Consider the following 18513-nt stretch of genomic DNA (forward strand, 5'->3'; position numbering starts at 1 on the left):
TAATTTTTTTTGAAGACATTGCTTTGCTTCTTAATATTTGCATGTAGCACTTATAGGAAGATTTGCTAACCAGAACTTTAGCAGCCAAAGTTGGTTAAAATACGACTAACATAATCAACATAGTAATTAACATAAGACATTCATCTGAGAGTATCGACAGTGATGGTTACAAAAATTTTTGAGGCGAAATACCCAAAAAGAAGTTTGTAAAAAATGAATCCGCCTCAACAATATAGAACTTATCTACAATTTAGAATATGCACTTATTGAATCAAGAATCAAGAAGCCAAATTTGGATAGGCATACTTTGACTCAAAATCTCCGCTTCAGAGTTGTTTATCAGCAATCGGAACCAGTAGCTGAGTATTATAAGAATGCTATTTTATCATTGAGTTAAAAATATTTTGCACTTGGAGATGCAATTCTTAACCCAAATATCCCAGTGCAATTAGACTGACTTTTCGAGTGAAAAAACTGGCATGTATTGGCCTGCATTTAATCAATAACCTCGCGGACGAAAATAAACTGTGCATTTACAGGCTGGAAAGTGTCTGTGACAAACATAGTCGTCGACTATCAGCGAAAAAAACAATCAACGACCTTCGTTAAATGATATTTCAATGAGGAAAACAAATTAATACAACCGAGTTAATGTTGATGAGGATTTCAGGTGCTGAGAAATACTACATAAGAAATAAGACATTGACACTCGTTGCAGATAAATTATTATAATTGCTAAATTATCTGATTTGCATGAAATCTAGGAGTATATAATAATAAAGCCACGTTTTATAGTTAAGAAAAGGGGATTATTCACAAATGGAAGGATCTGAAAATTATTTTGTGAGTCAAACAAATCAAGCCTGGTTGCAATCGTCCTCACCAAATATCCCGTCAATTGTTTTGGAGTCAAGTCAAGAACTTCAGATCTGTTGTAAAAACTAAGAAAAAAAATCAGTTTTAAATACTGATATTTAGTATTTGTAATACTTTTATAAACGATTCTCTTGCTTTTTCCATTTCCATTAATTGTTTAAAACATAGTTTCGTTTCTTTAAACTTTGAAGCCATCAATGTATTAAACTACGTCTTTATGCGTTTCAGACAGATAAGCAATCTCTGTTTCTTATGGAATAGGCTATCGACCCAATCGATCTTTCTGCTCTTGTGTGTATATGTAGAAGAAAGATCCATAATCTAGACTTCATTTTATATTCTTATTATTATTAGATACTGTTTTATTCGAGTAGATCGCTTGTGTTTGTAACTGGCTTTGTACTGTTGTTGTTGACAAAAGAAAGCGGAATTATCTGCTTTGTCTCATGAGGCAAAGAGGCTTCAGTATGGTCCAGTTATGGAAGTTGTTATTCCATTTTGTTTGCATTTGGACCAGTCTTTCCGTTATCCTTGCCATGTTTGTTCGTTTATAAAATAGTTGGTTTAATGCATTTTGTCTAGAGATTTTTTTCGGATACCTTTATCTCGTTGTTAATCGGTTCCGCTGTTTGTATGTATCGTTTAGTTTTATTGAAAGCATTTGCTCAGAGTATGATAGTACTCCGTCAGAGGTCTACATAATGCTTTGTATGTCTTGGTGGCAGTTTTTGTGTTGATTCTTTTGTGTCTGTACGCTAGCGATCGAAAGTGATTTATTTTGATAATTCGTAGGTGTTCAATGGTTCAGTTATGTTACCGTCAGCTGGTCTCGTTGGAGAATCTGCACTGATTTTGTGGTTGGGAAGGAGAAGTTGATGTTTTCTTTCTCGGTTTATAGAACCTTGCGATTGTATTGTTCATCAGTGTCTCAACCCTGCACACTGCTTTCTTTGTAGTTTCTCTTGCACAATAAGTGCAGTGTCATCAGCAGATTGCAATATGTATGCTGATTTGACTATTTGTTTTTTGCCGTAAAGGTCTTGCTTGTATGTCGTGACAGTATTGTTTTTAAGCAGAAAATGAAAAAGTGATGAAATTCTAAATTTGTTTAATTAGCTTTTGCAGTTTTGACTGCTTCTGCATTATCTATTATGCCGCTTTTTCATGTTTCTGAATTTTTGTTGTTGTAGGTTCTCTAGTTGTTCTCACCATTAACTTCGACCCTCGTTTTTTAAATCTCAATTGTCCATCGGGTTTGTGGGCGTCTTCTGGACCTTCGGTCCTCTACGTTTCCCGAATTTTCCCGTAATTATAAGACGGCACGAATAATACAAGACCGCTAGAAAATGTACTTATTAATATATTTATTTTATTTAATCTAATAATAATAAGTCTCCTTTTAGCTTTATTAGTTTCAGGATGATTCTGGGTAGGGGTGTTGACAAAAGCTGACGGATTCCCTTTCGGCGAAAAATTATCTACGTCGTTTAATGTTTGGTTTTGTATGTCTTCTAGCGTTATTGATTAAATAGTTGGGATCATGTAGTGATGAATATATGTTGCTACTTATTGACATTTTTCTGTTGTAAGTTGATAGTCACTCGTATTTGCTGTTGTGCGTCATATTATATAACGATTTCTTGAAAAAAACGTGTTTTTATTACACATCAAATTTGTGGCCCAGTAATACAGATTCTCGGTCTAAATCTAATATAATATTCAGTTGTGCGTAGGAAATGATAATTCCAGATATAGAAGTATTTTGATCTTTCCAGGATTACTTTACTTGAACATTTTTTCCCAGATGCCATTCCCAGATTCCTGCCACGCCATGAAGATTCTATTTGGTGGGCCGTAGCGGATGGGAATAAATTCCAAAAAAACGCAATAGCCTGAAATACGAAAATTGCTCAAAGGCGGACCTCGATAAATTTGTATTCAAAGCTATTTTATTACAGGAATTTTTTACAAAGGCTTAAATATCATTCTTTTGGTTCAATAATTTGCAAATTTTCTTTAAATTGTATTTTGAATATTATATTTAAAAAAATATTCAATGATAGCAGATTTAAATCAACACTTTGTCATTTCCTAATAAACCAATCTAATTTTCGATAACAGATCTAAGATGGCGAGATTCATAAAGATGATAATTAAAAATGAGATATTCTCAGTGCCATTTTTATTATGTGAGAATTTAGCCGACATATAATTCTAACACCCTGGTGAAGGACAAACATAAATTTTTCAAACCCCATTTTATTTAGCGGTTAATTATTTCTGGTTGCGTTCAAATTAATTAATGTGAAGGTAGTTGTTTGATTCGTGAGCAAATAGCATTGAGTTTAATTGATCCGAGACAACATCATTTTAGCAAAATAATACCTAAATGGAATAGCATTTACTGACTAATACGTTACCTTGATTCTGGTTCTTTCTGTCGTGTATTTCCTGAGTAGAGCTAAAGGACCCTGCATAGTCTCCATTTTCAGAATAACATTTTTGTTTGAACGGGCTGGCTTTGTTGTAGCAACAGGCACTGGAAGTTAAATTAAAAAAACATATAACTACATGTAAGTGCAATAGTTGAGCAGTTTTTTCCAAAACATGGACATATTTTATGACCTAATAGTGTTACTATTAAGGGTCACATTTTCTATGTACCTAATGTTTAAGAATACATTTTTGGCTCAACTGAAAACACATACTTTCTGACCCAAATTTTACCACTAGGTAAAATATTTTTAGACTATTCATTTCTATCAGATCTTCAATTAACGCCACATTTCCAGAGCTAATGGTTACATTCGTTTTATGATTGATTTACGAATTTATCCCATCATAGAATATATATTGTTCACTCTCTTTTAAGGTTTAAGTCTATTGCAACATTTTCTTTCATTCCTAATTTTTCTTCCATTTCTTAATCCTTTTTGTTATAGCCTTTATATGCAGTTTTAAAGAAATAAATATATTTTATCAAAAAATGTTTTGTTAATGTTATTTGTATCTCAGTTTTCATTAGGTAAATTGTTTCCTCGATTTGTGTTGGGCGTAGAACAAACTAGCTAAGATCAGGGCCTCTCAAGATGCAAGTCATATGCAATAGTGAAGTGTTGGGAAGAAAATATCTACAACAGTTATTAACCCAAATAATTCCGTCCAATTAGCAACTTTCAAGAGTTTTTTTTTGATAAATACATCGAAAGGAAATACACAATCAACAAATTAAAATATTCTGATACTTATAAATCAACAAATACCCCTATGAATCAAATAAATGATTCTGTATATTGTTTTCACTATGGTTTAGCTTAAAGTAGGCATTGAACCATTAATAAATAGGCATAGAGGATGAGCAAACTATGAATCAACGTTCGAACTCATATAACCCTTGTAATTGGATCGCTGTATACAAATATTTACGTAGCGAAGAAAAATTAAGAGATAAAAGACACATGCATGAAATATACAATTAAGCCAGTATGAAAATAATCAAAATATTTTGGTCGCACACCTCCACTGTGTCTATGTGTCCAGGACATTGACTCCTACCTGTAAGCGACTAAAAATGGTCTAATTTTAGATGCCAATATGCCCACGCCCACAACTTGTCCTACTTTTTCCTCCAAGAGATTCCTATTTATACGGCGGGTGTTTAGATAAAGGAGATTTAAAATCCATCGGGAGTTTTAGATAGAAAGAGACATAAATCCGGCTATAACTGTGTTGTGTAATGAAGAAAACATCAATTCCAAGGACTCCAAAAATGCAAAAATTAAAATAAAGGCATGTGCACTAATAATAAAAGAAATAAAACAACTAATGATTGAAAAGCAGCTCATCACAATTTATACTAATAATCTGGTCCAACAACTTGCTGAATTGATAATTAAAATGTTGAAATATAGTTTTAGAAAAGTCCATAAATAAGTATAAAACTAAGTAGATATACGATTTTGATCCAAAATTTAACAGCAAAATATTTTTTTTGGATTCATAGAGAAACTACCTGAAAATCGTGAGTTTTGTTGTGAATTGCAGAATTGGTCGACAAGAGAAAACAGAATGTCAATTACAGACGAGCTCATTTACGTATAGTTTGCAGAATTAGATACAAAAATGACTGAACATAATTGAGCAACCGACAAATTGAATCAGTTTGGTTTTCTATTATTATTCTTAAATATAAAAAAATAAAAATATTTCTGATCTTAAAATGACGTCGTACAACAAATTACTAAATGGTGACAGGAATACCTTAATTAAAATATGTTTTATTAGTACTGAATTTCACAGTAACTGATAAAATGTATATGACGACTGACAAATTTACTTAGTTATAGAAACTACTAATAATTTACGAGAGATTTTGAGTTTCAATATTTTAGTTTTTTTGTGATATTTGGTTCAGTTTTAATTATTAACTCTGCATATTCTGATAACTTTAAATATTCTGTTTTGAAACGTTTATAATATAGACGCACTAATGCAAAATAAACACATTATTATAATAATTATGACGTGTCTGTCCGCCAGCAACTTTTAATTGTGTTATTTGCAATTTTTCCAACTGAAAATTACGCATCAAAACCTATCAACATTGAAACTAAAACTTTTGTCGCTTGCAAATTTTAACTTCACTTTTTTGTATTTGTTATTGCAATAAACATTAAAAACATGGCAGAATAATTTTGGGCAGTTGTTTAATAAAAAAAAAATATTATTATGTCTGGCATCACAAACCTGTAGTTCCCTTTGAAAACGTTAATAGATTCAACTTTCCTTTAAACTAGATAAATAAAAATGTACAATAAATGATGTACGGAATTCGTTTCTTTTGGATGCTCTGAGGTAACCGCAACGTGAACATAACAATCTGCAGATAACTTGTTTATTCATAATTTTTTTTAGAAATTCATGTGTGTTGGAAAGTTTACGGTTCAGAACCGATTATGCAAATTGAAAATAGTTCTTATTCGAAGAAAAAATATTGCTTATTAGAACTACATATTAAGATGTTAATTTGCATTCTTTAATGTTATTATTAGTCTTATAAAAATCGTTTCTGGAACAAAAGCCGCACTCGATCAATTGTTCTTTACAATCATGTTGACGTTTGATTTCTGTTTACTCGAACTTTTTCTTACAACTTTTAACGGAAAAAAATAGATAGGAAAATAGATATAGAATATATAGAAGAAAGTTAAAATAGATTTTAACGGAAAAAAATAGATAGGAAAGATGGCACAGTGAAAATGAAGTCAATTTTAATAAGCAAAGATATTTCAAAGTAATTTTATACGATAGTTATTCGTTCATTCTGCTTACATTTCGAAGTTTTTGATTCTTATAACAAAAATAGACTTTAAAACTCTGAGAAACAAAGTAATTTAAAAAACAAAATACATAGACCTAGCAGAGTCAGAGATCTAGGCAAACGCGGTCGCAAATTCAACGAGATTTTAGCAGAGGAATAACATCGGTAATCCTTTCGGTCATTTGCAAGAAAAACGAATATTCAAAAATCATGAAATACAAATATAAATTATTTTCCATTCAGATCAACGTTCATTTTGTATTTGTAGCAGCAGCTTTATGAAGTTATCCCAGCTACTTTATTATGAAGAAAACGATATATTTTAATGTGTCCGGCAATCGCATTTAATAAAAAACTTTACAAAACTATTTTTAGTTTCATAATTACACCTGCCGCCTCAAAAATAACCACCGCTTTAACATAGTTTTTACTAATGAGCCACTCAAATTCGATTAATTATTCCAAATAAATATACTCCTGTGTGACATGTGTAAACTATACAAGCTACGTAAAATCAATCAAATGAAAACTAGTAAATATACACACCAATAAAATTCAGAAAGTACATTGTACCAATTAAATACCCATAAAATATGTCATCAAGCATTCTCAACAGCGTTAATGGATATAACACCCAATAAACCTTTCCGCGCAGTTGTAATAGTTACGTAAGGATTGTCCTTCAGTGCTTGGTCTATATTGTTTTTACTGCATTGTATTGCCCTTTTATTTCATTTACTTTCATTATTAATATATTTCCAAATCGTAAAATATTTTGAAATCAGTTGCTGCTACTACTAATAACAGCACAGTGTGATATTTCGGATTTTTTGCACTTTTAATGCCTTTCTAAAATAGGAAAATGTTACTAGCACCTAAAAATGCTTTGCTTGCGACTGTTATTTTTAAGTATTGTAGCCACCTTGCAGGACTCGCCTTAAAGTAAGCAAATACACATCTGTTTTTTTTTTAAGAAAAAAATACTCATCAGGATGTTTTTGAATTAAATTTTCCGAGTCTCTGCATGTCTCCACTCCGAAAATACGATCTCGTCAGCTATGCTAGCGAACTTATCTAGGAGACGTTGACCCTTCTCAGCCACTAAGTGTGTGTGTTTGATAAAAATTGGCAACAGTGCTACTCTACTTGATTTATTTTTCGAATACCAGAGGGAAAAACTATCGTATCAGTCATTTTTCTTTCTAGTCACTTGGAAAATATTGGAAGGATAAAATGTATGCACTGCATTGTGAAAGATTTCTAGAATTGGTCAAACCATCAAACCAGATTGTCTTTGCCGTTCTCTAAAAAGTCATTCTCACATATTTTTTATTAACCAATAAATTTTGATGTAAATATATAACGATTCTTTGTAGAATCGATTTGGGACCTGTGCTGTAATTATTATTTAACATCTTCATCTGGGTTGGGAGGATTTTTCCCCCGTATTAATTTAAAATATAAAAATCTGTTGATCTGAGCAGCAGTATTATTTAAAACAAATCTGTAATTTTTTGCCTTTTTAAGTTTGAATATGTAGACCGATGCAAAAAATGCCCTCAAACAATCTTTCTGAGCTCCATCAGCAACATAGTCAATATTATCCCTACATTCTCATTTTCAAATTGATTATTACTTTATCTAGAAAATGAGCTTGACTTAGTTTGCATATCGCCCTCTATTCTTAAGACATTCATATTCATCATATACAGTTGGTTGACGTGTTGCAATCAACTGTGTGTCAATACTCTTCAAAAACGTGAGCAATATTTCTCAAGTCTTGTGTAAAATTGATCAATATTTTCATCTGTATCTCCAGCTATGTCGATGTTTCAATTTCTAATAAACCTTCAAGTGCCATCGCAAAATATATGTTTCTGCTGATTTGACAAATGTCGCATTTTTTCACACTGTAATCTAACTTTGCAGGAGCATGACTCAATAACGTCGTGTTTTTGAATCCCGCTCAGAAGGTTATAATAACGCAAGTAATGTGTTATAATATTAATCGCAATTTCTAGTGCGACTCCAGCTCCTTTCATAAAATATATGTTTCTGCTCATGAGCTCATGTGAAAAACGCTTGATCATTGTTGTCGTTTTCAAATATTTCGTCGATTCTGAGGCCAATTATTCCGCACTAATCAAGCTCAAATTACATAAGTAATTGGAGCCGTATGAAAGACGTTGCTATATATTTTTTGAAATACATTATTTCCATTACTTGAAACTTTTAATATAGATTTTTAAAAACATGTATTTTTGCTTTAAAATTAACATCCATTTCGTCTTATCATTTGCATTATCAAGCTTTTGATTCTTCGCAAAATGCTCCACAACCATTAAGAGATGCTTAATGGTAATTCTTACGTCTTTTACCGGTATATTTAACATCCATATGTCACCATATTAATTTCAGTTGGATTTCTCATTGAATTCATATATGCTGAATGATCCATTCCACAACTTCCATATAATCCACCAAGTTCTATGTTTCAACTGCTTCGTTGCCTATTCTGGAGATTAAAACGGACTATGTGATTTCACAAATAAGTCTATATATTATAATAGTCCCCAAAGCCAGTCTTTGGTACTTTTACTTATTTCATTATTCATTTCTTCAACCAGTTTATTGCCGTTGGAGGCATATAAATTAATCATTTTTAATGTAACTAAATTGCCTTTCAACATCCCACTTAATGGCTGATATTTGGGATTAATGCTTTCTGTTATTCCAGATTTTTGTACAGGATACCGGGTGCAATCATTTTATCGCCACTTTTATGTGGTTTTATAGGTTGCGACAAAGTTTCAAACATGCACTATTTCAATTTAAAATTTCACAATCCACACTATAATTTTCGAGCATTCCGCGAATGAGTACGATAAATCAGAAAATGTCTTGTAGCATCAAAACTATGTAACTCCGTAACTGTTTGCACTTCTTTAAGCTCCTGTATATAAAAATATTTCACTTTAAATATTTGCTATCATTTTATTTAAAACTAAAACTTTAAGACAAACTTAAAAAACTGAAACTTTAAAACGAATTTACAAAAACTAAAAAAACTTACTGTGAGATTGATAAAATAAAATAATTTGTAACCAAAGTTTGCAATTCACATCTTACTAGGTATCTAATATGGCAAATAAGTATAATTATATTTCAGAAAACAAATTGTCAAGAAATAACAAAGTATTCTAAATTATTTAAGTAAGTAACCCCGGTTGGGTCGTCTTACAAAGTTATTTCAGTTATTATAAAACTACCAACTACAATGTAAAATAGTAAACAAAATAACATAACCCAACTTTTACACTTTCACCTATTTTGGCCTGAATACGGTACCAAAACATGTTGAAAATCTACACATTTACGGTAATGTAGTTCTTACATTGATGTGGCAGCCACTTTCGCTTAGCTACATCCTTTTGCTCTGGTTTTTTTCCTCTGCCGGCCGAACTTCCACCTCTAGTGTAATGAGAATACCACATTGCTATATTATCAAAAAGTTTTACGGTCGGTTTCGGCACTGTCGTTTTATTACTCAATAAGAAGGTGAGCGGATCGAATTTTTCACTGTAAAGATTAAGCTTTTCGTCAATTTCATTATCGTTATCACACTTTTCCTTAGAAGGACCTGCCCGATCCGCCATCTTTCAACAACAACGAACGTATGTGCGTTGCTAAGCGACTTGGCATAAAAATTCGTGTAGAGCTGAGCTGTGTATATTTTGACGTCAATCGATAACTGGCCGAACTAGAAATATTTGCTATTTTAATTTTCATTTTATCATGTAAAATAGGTGAAATTCAGCTTGCTCCTTGCTCAGTGCAACAATTTTCCAATTTTTATGTGTGTGCCAACTAGAAATGATTATCCTTTCTTGTTGAAAAAAATATACAAAAATTTGGTGAGAAACTTACTTTTGGAAAACATTGTCGATATGGTCAACTCATTTCTAATAGCGATAGATTAGCACGTGGTTTGAATTGTGCCGCGACGTGCATTTTTCCTCATGAAGGCAAAATGGACGATACACGCGTTAATAGTCCAGTAAGAGAATTGCTTTGTACTTTGTACAGTTTTATAAATTTGAACATTTATGCACAGATGCAGCCTTATGTTAGCTAGTACTAAGTAGTACCTAAAATTAATAAAATAAAATAAAATCAACTAAGAAAGTGTAATAAATGGTTGACAGTATTCTATAATTTGACATTAGGAATTTTTTTTTAAACCAATTTTCCAAAAAAACATTGAACAACTTTCTATTAACTTATTTCTAAACAGTTTTAAAAAAGTACATAGATGAAAAACCAATCATTTTTTTTAAGTTACTCATGAAATGTGTTAATAATACTACTTTATTATAGCCTAATATCGATAATTAAATCCTGATAAAACATCGATGTTTTTATCTATTTTATATTTCTGTCCTATGTGTTATTTTATTATTTGCAGCGAGTTGTAGAAAGAAAAAGTTGTAAAAAAAGAAATAAAATTGGAATATGTCAATTGATAGCCAAAACTAAAAACTAAACCAAATAATTGTATTGTAGAATTTCATACATTTAATAAACTTTTTTGCTTTTCCGTTTAAAAAATAATATTATATTTTATTGTCATTTAAAAAGTGAATAAGATTTTTCTAAAAAAATATGTGTACATTTTCTTAGACGGTTTATCAAAATTTAACCAAATAAAACGTATTTTTATATAATCAATGTAGTTACGTTAGAATCGCTCAGATCAATCTCAGGTTAGCTTTTCCTAAAGTGACGTTCAAATATATTTATTACTCTTTTTTCATAAAATATTTAAAATTATTCAAGTATTTTTTAATGCAAAATAGTAATTTATATGTAAAATAGCTAAATGACATAAATGCGGTTTGATCAAAGGATTTCTGAGATTTCTTGTTTGAATAAAAAGTTAGCAGCATCACAATTATTTACAACCAAAGAAAGTTGAAATAAGTAATACAAGAATAAAATGAAAAAGCTAGTATTTAAATGTACAATTTGCGTACTTTTTAATAGAGGAAATAGCACTCCCAATTTATTATTATTTAAAAGCAAAAGCTATTAATTTACATGTAAGAACAAGGTTTTGCAATCAGTTTGGTGCTTTGAAGTATAAAACTTGGCTACATTACGAACCTATTCTGATTATCTTAGCTTATCATTTTTATTTAGAAAATTTAGTTTTTACTTTATTTTATCGTTTACAAGATTCATTTGATGCTTATGAGTTTTATTCTCAATCATTGAGTCGATTATTACTAAATGGACCATTTTTCGGTAAACTTTATTCAAATCTCCAATTATTAAATTTCAAAGTTTTGACGATTTATTTTTTCACTTCGTTGGATGTTTACCTAATAATATTACAGCACTCACTTTATTTTTAATGACGCTTATATGGGGAATTTTCCTCCAATTATTATTGTGTGATAACATATTTCTTATTACATATATGAGTTTTGAAATTTATGCCTAATTTAAAACACCACTGTTTTACCGTTCTTGCCTAATATTACAACGTTCTCTAATAGGACAATTTATACAAAAATACTTTTCCTGAATAACAAACAACGATTAACATAGTTATTTCACAATTTCAAGCCGGTTAATGTGCTTTGCATTTTTAGCATCAGCAAATAAATTAGATATTAATGTAAACAAATACAATAAAACGCGCAAAACTGCATAATGTCCAACGATGGAATCTGAAATAGAAAGCATTGCGCAATACCGTTTAATTTGATACTTTCACAAATTGTAAAATAAATTATTGTATTTTTTAATTTCTCTTAAACGATGTTATGGAGTATTTCACAATTGCGCTGCATTACGGAAGGTGTTCTTTAAACAGTTCAGTTAGTTTTCAGCGAAAGTTTTTGATCATTCATTTAGCGGTTTGATTTAATTTTAGATATTGATATTGTAATTTACTCTACTAAACCATAATTTCAGTTTAAATCAAATAAAATTGTTGCATTCTTCTGATCATCACTTTTACTTACATATTTCTTCCGTTTATCCATGCTTATAATAATATATGCACGACTAATATAGAACGAAATTTGTAGATACGTATTCGATTACAATGATCAATATCTGTAAATAAAAATGTAATGTTACGTTTTACAAACAATCTTATGGATGCTTAAGTTCACTGACACTGGAAGAGCGGCCTTAATTATCCCATATAATCGTTATAAAACTTTCTCTAAGAACGAGCGAATATCGAATATCGTGCAACTAAACTATTCAAAGTGAAATGAACTTTAATCGCAGAAAAAAAGTGCAAGTGAAAGCCGCGTAACACGACTACTAATGATGATGTAATAATAATTGCATTTGAACTTACTTTCCTGTGTTGTTTCCATATTTTATTGAAATCAGTAAACAATAGAAACCGTCCAACTTGGCATTTGTTACATAGTTATATCTTGTAAATAAAACTATACATAAAGCTTGATACAAACATTATTAACTATTTAACAAAATAGTTCTTACCTAAATTCGATTTATTAACGCTTTCGTTTTTTTCAGGTGGAAAAGAAATCAGCTTTCATGTATTGGAGAAGATTCGAGATCCATAGGGATATTTCACGGTAATTACTTGTTCTGTTTTTAAATAGCTTTGTCTGATTTTATGATGTTTATGTTAATTAACTCATTCAGTTTATCAATTTGCTTTAAATCCCACGACTGATTACTAAACTAAGCGAAACCCGTAATCACATTCACTCAATCACATTAAAATATTACTACTTTCACTCAGGATTCCTGTAAACACATAAAGAAACAGAATCACATTAAATAATTAATATTTCTTAGATCGAAGAAATCGAGGATCCAATTAATTTATGTACTTATAAATTGCAATCATTTTAATTCTGCATTCAATTTAAACTCTTAATTATTAATCATTACCTACTAATGTTTTCTCTCAAATTAATTTCTAACTGCAGATTATTTGTAATTTTATAGTGACGATCAGCATAAACAAAAATATGAAGTTTATTCATTTGATCTTGAATTTGTTTTAAGTCTTTCATTTGATATTTTTAATATCACAAATAAGATTTTATAGATGTTACATCAGTTTATTTTACTTGCTTTGAAGAATTCGAGAAATAAAATCTGTTTTAACTTTAAAATAAATAAACTTTAAAGTTTTAGTTTTCACATGTTAGAATTTTTGTTTCCTCGCTAATTAGTTAAGGTTTTTCGTCTCGCCAATTTGTTCATTTCATTTAACATGCAAAGTTCTCAAATGTATTTTAGAATTGCTGCATCGGAATCTTATTTACCTAATCTTGGTAAAATTCAATCACGTTTTAGTTCCAAATTGACAATATAATTTGAATCTTTTTTATACGGTCTTCTTCTGAAATAGTAAATACATTATTTGAAACTTAATTAACTTAGTAGAAGGGTTTTACTGCTTTCGTTTAATAACAAAAATCAATTAATCATCAAAATCAACCAAATAAATTAATTTTTGGGAATAAAATCGGAATAATTTTCGAACTGCTTGTTGGGGAAGACGAAACATTGGAATTTTGTAATAAGCGATAGATATATTTGAATAGCGATTTTCATTTATAATTGAAATGGATTTGAAAACTGTTTTTATGTCAGTAGCGAAATATTCAGTAGTAATAGCAGTAAATACATTAAATTGTTAGACGGAATATTTTGGACGATTTTTTAGCCGCATTTGCAAAACTACAAAAATGCCAATTCGAAAAACAACATTATAAGATGAAAAAAACAGATGCCTACATCAAGAATGTGTATAATAATGCCAGACTCGAGCCAAATAAATGTTATTATTGCCAAATCTTTCTGCAAACTTTTGGTTATTGTACATGTATGTTATTTTTATTTAAAAACGCATAAATTCCCATTCAAACCCAAACAAGATTCCATTTCTTTAGTCAGCTCACACAGGATATAATTTTATCTAGATAAATCCATACTGTCGCTTTCATATCAGTGCAAAAATAGAAAACAATCCTTGCATTTTTTGACAATTGTCTTTGCAGGATACTTACTTTAGTTACGTAGATAATAAGTTTGCTTGCAAAACATTGAAATTGTTAATAAATCTTTATTATTCTTGGTCTGATTTTCTCTTAAACTGCTATTAATTTTAGTGACAGTGCATTTGTGTTTTAAATTTGTCGGAAAAGTTTCAAAAGACTAAATTTTCTCGATACCATTAGGACCCCTAGAAGAATACAAGTAAAGAAAAACCCAAAATCGACAAAGTTTGGATTTGTTACGATGCTTATTCTTCTAAGCACTAATAGTGGAAAAAGTAATTAATATAACAATATTATATTTTTTGTTCAGAAATAAAAAACTATATAGATTCAAACGTATTGGAATCTAGCTGATTAAGTTGCTTCTCATCCACGAAAATAGCTTGCAAAAAATTACTGATGCGTTTATTGCGGATCAAATCGTTACGGTAGAAATTTAAAGAACCGCTAAATAGCCCGAGACACAAAAACTCAAAATTTTTGGCTTGTCAAATATTATTTCAAAACGAGAAAGTAGTTACATTGTTTGTGTTTAATTTGGTGTTAAAAGTCAATTATTCATACCAAAATAGAGGAGTGCGGTATTGTATCTCTTTTTATTAATATCATCTGAGTGCAAACGATGGCTACCACGCCATATCCTATACTTGGCTACCAGGCAACATGTTTGAAACAGACAAACCATATTTAACGCAAAAAAAGACAGGGACATTGAAATTGGGTTGAAATATTCCCAAATTAGCTAAGATTATGTTAGCGATCAGACTATGTACTAAACAGTTCATAATGGTAAAATCAATAAGAAATTAGAACGTTATAGAGATTAATTTGAAATTCTTCAAAAATCAAATTAACCGTTTTTTTGAATTTTCTTGTTAACGTTTTTAAAAAATGTATAATGTATATGTATGTATTATTTTCAGGTGTCTGCTGATACCCATACTTCAATTACCTCACGGATAGATCAGCCAACAGTGAAAATCAGTCCCCACGTATTGCCCCTTGGCGGGGGGCACGAGTATTCAATGTCCGCTCTGGCGATGCCCTTCATTGACAATGATCTCTTATGGAGCAGTGATCATGATGGGAAAATGGTCGATTTGTCATCTTGCCTACAGGTAGTGTAGAAAAGTGGCTGCGTAAGCAAAGTTTCATATAGAGTAGTTTATCAAATCAAAAGATTTTATACATTCTAGACAAATTGGCGAACGCACAAGTTTTCGCATTCATTCGGAACGACTTATTTTAATGGTCTATTTAACGTATGTCGGGCTTTATTACTTGGTTACACTCTTAAATTTTGAATTATTGTTTATTGAAATTTACAAAAAATGATGCGTACGTTCAGTTAAAATGCAAAAAAAACTAAATAAGAAAGGTCGAAAAACTGTCTACTCTAAATGGTGAATGCGCTTTATTCATATTAAATTAACAATAATTTTAACACCTACTACGCAAATAAAGCGTTAACCTTAACCTCCTCCTTTCGCTTAGCAATGTGCCGATAGTCAGCAAAACGCGATTCGAATGAAAAAAGACAGTACTTAGGTATTATGTTCATCATGTTTAGGAAGCCCAAAATGCTTGTTTTAATGTCTTTCAGCACCCCTAAAAGTTTGCCGGTAAATGTGAGCAGCACCTTGAATTGATGCTACCTAATGAAATATTTTATATTTTATGAATGTACTACTTTTCTACTAGGTAAAGCTAAAATAGCCAAAGCAACAAATTGTGAAAATTCGTTAAAATCTTCTGTTTTTTTATGTTGTTCATGTTATGGTATCGAATATTCTGAAGAATTGCTTTTGTAATTGGTTTTGTAATTTAGGCCACATTTCACCCTTTACTTGTTATGGTTTAAATGATTCAAAATACAAAATAATCAACTTTTAGACACATGTTGTATACCGGTTACTCATAGAATTGTAATATTATAATTTTGCTCTATTGTTTTAGGATGCATCCGTTGCAATTGGTACTCAGTCAGCAGCAACCAGCACTAGTACCAGCTCAACAGCAGCTTTGGGTGAACTTTCTCAGTCCGATCTGACCAGTTTAGTACCCTCGCTTACGAATAATAGCGGGCACGACAGCAATCAGATTGCAGACACTGACGATATTTTCAAACACTTGAGCGACACCACTGCCATAGAAATTGAAAGTATTCTGAGTGAATTTAACAGCACTCCCTATATTAAGGTAAAATATCAAAAATACGTTATAATTTACGGATTCTGTAGGCTCAGGTTGCCACCTTTTGAGCCACATTTAGTTTTTGACAATAAACTTAATTAAAATTTACTTAAATAAAAACATTAATTTGCTACCATATTTTATATAAAAGGTGGAATGTGTGCTTAAAACCACTGTCCGAGAAGATTCATTCTGCCCAAACAATTTCCAAAATAGTTCAAACTTATTTCTCAAACAGTCCAAGGTTTCGAATTTGTTGACCACGGAAATACAGTTGGTATTTCCGTGGTCAACAAATTCCGCAAGACATTCGATTATGAAACGATAAGTGAGCTCTAAGTAAGTAGAAATGTTTGAAACAGGCCAATATTGCCAAAATCAATTCATGAAGTTGGTGCGTATTCGATTAATGATAAAGTCTACATTATAATTTGAAGAATATGAAAAATTGGAAAAAACAAAGCTTACAGAACAAAATCCCAAAAATTTGTTGGTGTGCTTTGTTCACCTAACATTACTCATGGAATTACTTATAGGCGAGTTGAGATTTTTACTAAATATCTGGGTGCTATATAAATTATTTTTGGGACAAAAATGCTATTAAACTTGCGCTTATTTTCTAAAAAAGGTGGTAAACTCGGTCTACACACTCCAGTCGAATTCGCTTGGATGTTAATCTTTTATTACTGTTTCAGCAAGAGGAAAACAATAATACCATTACGAATGATAACGGTAGTACGCGAGACTCACCACAGAGGTCACCAAACATTGCAGAACTCGGTCGGAAATTCACGATTGCAGCGGCGAATCCAATTTTGGCCGAGAAGTTGGCGACGCCAAGCGAAGGTTTGAATTTAGGCGGCCAAGACGGCGGCGCCCATTTAGCGACGCTTACCCCAAAAATCGAAAAAGGTAAGAAAAACATTTTGTAAATTGTCAATAAAAATTTTGTTTGTGTTTTGTATTTGTCCCACTGTGTATAGGAAAAGTTACAAAGCGCATTCGCCAAATTCGAGAAATGTTCCTTTTTGGTTATTGAATAGTCTTTTCACAAGTTTGCGCTGTTCACAAGAGTTCGTTATACCTAACAATATTAAAAGAAGAATTGAAAGTAAAGTGACTAATCGGTCAGCTTGTTTTAAGTTTTGTGATACATCATTAAGAATGCAGATTTTGTGACTAACAGGCAAGAAAATAAGTCAACAATTGTGCAAATTATTGTCCATTTAACTTTTGCTTAGGTAGGCGTAGGTATTCAATTCACTAAAATAAGAACGATTACACTTTGTTATTAGAGAGATATGGAAGAACGTGTTTAGTGCCCGTTCATTAATATGCAATTGTAAGCTGTATGCTGCACCCGAATTAATTAATACTGGGCAATATTTCCTTTTCATAGCAGTGTTATCGAAACCGGCAAAATACGGCGTTGTTGGTATTTAATTTAATTTTGTCACGTATAAAATGAATTGAATTATTTAAAAGTGTACTCATATTACATTTAGAAATGTTTTCCGGGGTTTGAAGCCGTGGTCTATCGGAATTTCTTCCTGACGTTTCGTCCACAACTGCGGTGGACATTTTCAAAGGCGATGAGGCAGTGGGCGAAGTGATCTTCCGACTAAGAATGATTCAACTGCTGGATTCCCAGTCGTATTTATGCCGCCCAGCCGTGTGTGATCATGCGTGGGGGATGGGTGGGGGTTCCAACGCTTCGGCGCACATGCTGTTTGGCGCAAAACGCGCTTCCAATCTGGATTGAATGCCGTAATTTCTTCTTTTCTGTTGAAATTGTTTTGGTGTTTAAATATTTCGATGGCCTCCCTGGCGAGTCTCGGGTAGTATCTAGATTAGGACAAACGGAAAAATCAGCAGTAGCGGAGCACGCACTACTAGACCGCCACCAAATACGCTTCGACGAAGTTGACATTCTGCACCAATCTGAAAGATACTACCCGAGACTCGCCAGGGAGGCCATCGAAATATTTAAACACCAAAACAATTTCAACAGAAAAGAAGAAATTACGGCACTCAATCCAGATTGGAAGCGCGTTTTGCGCC

At 31.5% G+C, this 18513-nt stretch overlaps 2 protein-coding genes and 1 long non-coding RNA gene across 6 annotated transcripts in view; 1 reads left to right on the forward strand and 2 right to left on the reverse strand.

The window, feature by feature from the left end:
* LOC109542853 (ecdysone-induced protein 74EF) overlaps positions 1–18513 on the forward strand; it is a 160704-nt gene that overhangs the window by 23451 nt on the left and 118740 nt on the right. Inside the window, exons 2-5 of the mRNA XM_019912289.2 lie at positions 12758–12819; positions 15183–15377; positions 16216–16458; positions 17148–17364. Of these exons, the coding sequence (XP_019767848.1) occupies positions 15285–15377; positions 16216–16458; positions 17148–17364 (553 nt within the window). The 5' untranslated portion in view covers positions 12758–12819; positions 15183–15284. The remainder of the gene's footprint in view (positions 1–12757; positions 12820–15182; positions 15378–16215; positions 16459–17147; positions 17365–18513) is intronic.
* The window catches only part of LOC109542900 (small nuclear ribonucleoprotein Sm D-like protein), a 159778-nt gene that overhangs the window by 17185 nt on the left and 124080 nt on the right, over positions 1–18513 (reverse strand). For 2 of the 4 annotated variants that reach the window (XM_048668632.1, XM_048668633.1), the window contains one exon: positions 3297–3415. In XM_048668632.1, the coding sequence (XP_048524589.1) occupies positions 3297–3415 (119 nt within the window). Of the gene's footprint in view, positions 1–2512; positions 2769–3296; positions 3416–9590; positions 9904–18513 lie in introns of those variants that run through there. The other 2 variants (XM_048668631.1, XM_019912358.2) reach the window with 2 other exon arrangements.
* Positions 11532–12628, reverse strand: LOC125505213. The gene is made up of 2 exons (XR_007282015.1): positions 12226–12628; positions 11532–11928 (listed from the first exon to the last, which is right to left on the reverse strand). It is a non-coding gene; the product is annotated as an uncharacterized LOC125505213 (long non-coding RNA).

Source organism: Dendroctonus ponderosae, unplaced genomic scaffold (genome assembly GCF_020466585.1).
Source record: "Dendroctonus ponderosae isolate FM_Combo_2020 unplaced genomic scaffold, Dpon_F_20191213v2 Dpon_F_20191213_7, whole genome shotgun sequence".
NCBI classification, from domain to species: Eukaryota; Metazoa; Arthropoda; class Insecta; order Coleoptera; family Curculionidae; genus Dendroctonus; species Dendroctonus ponderosae.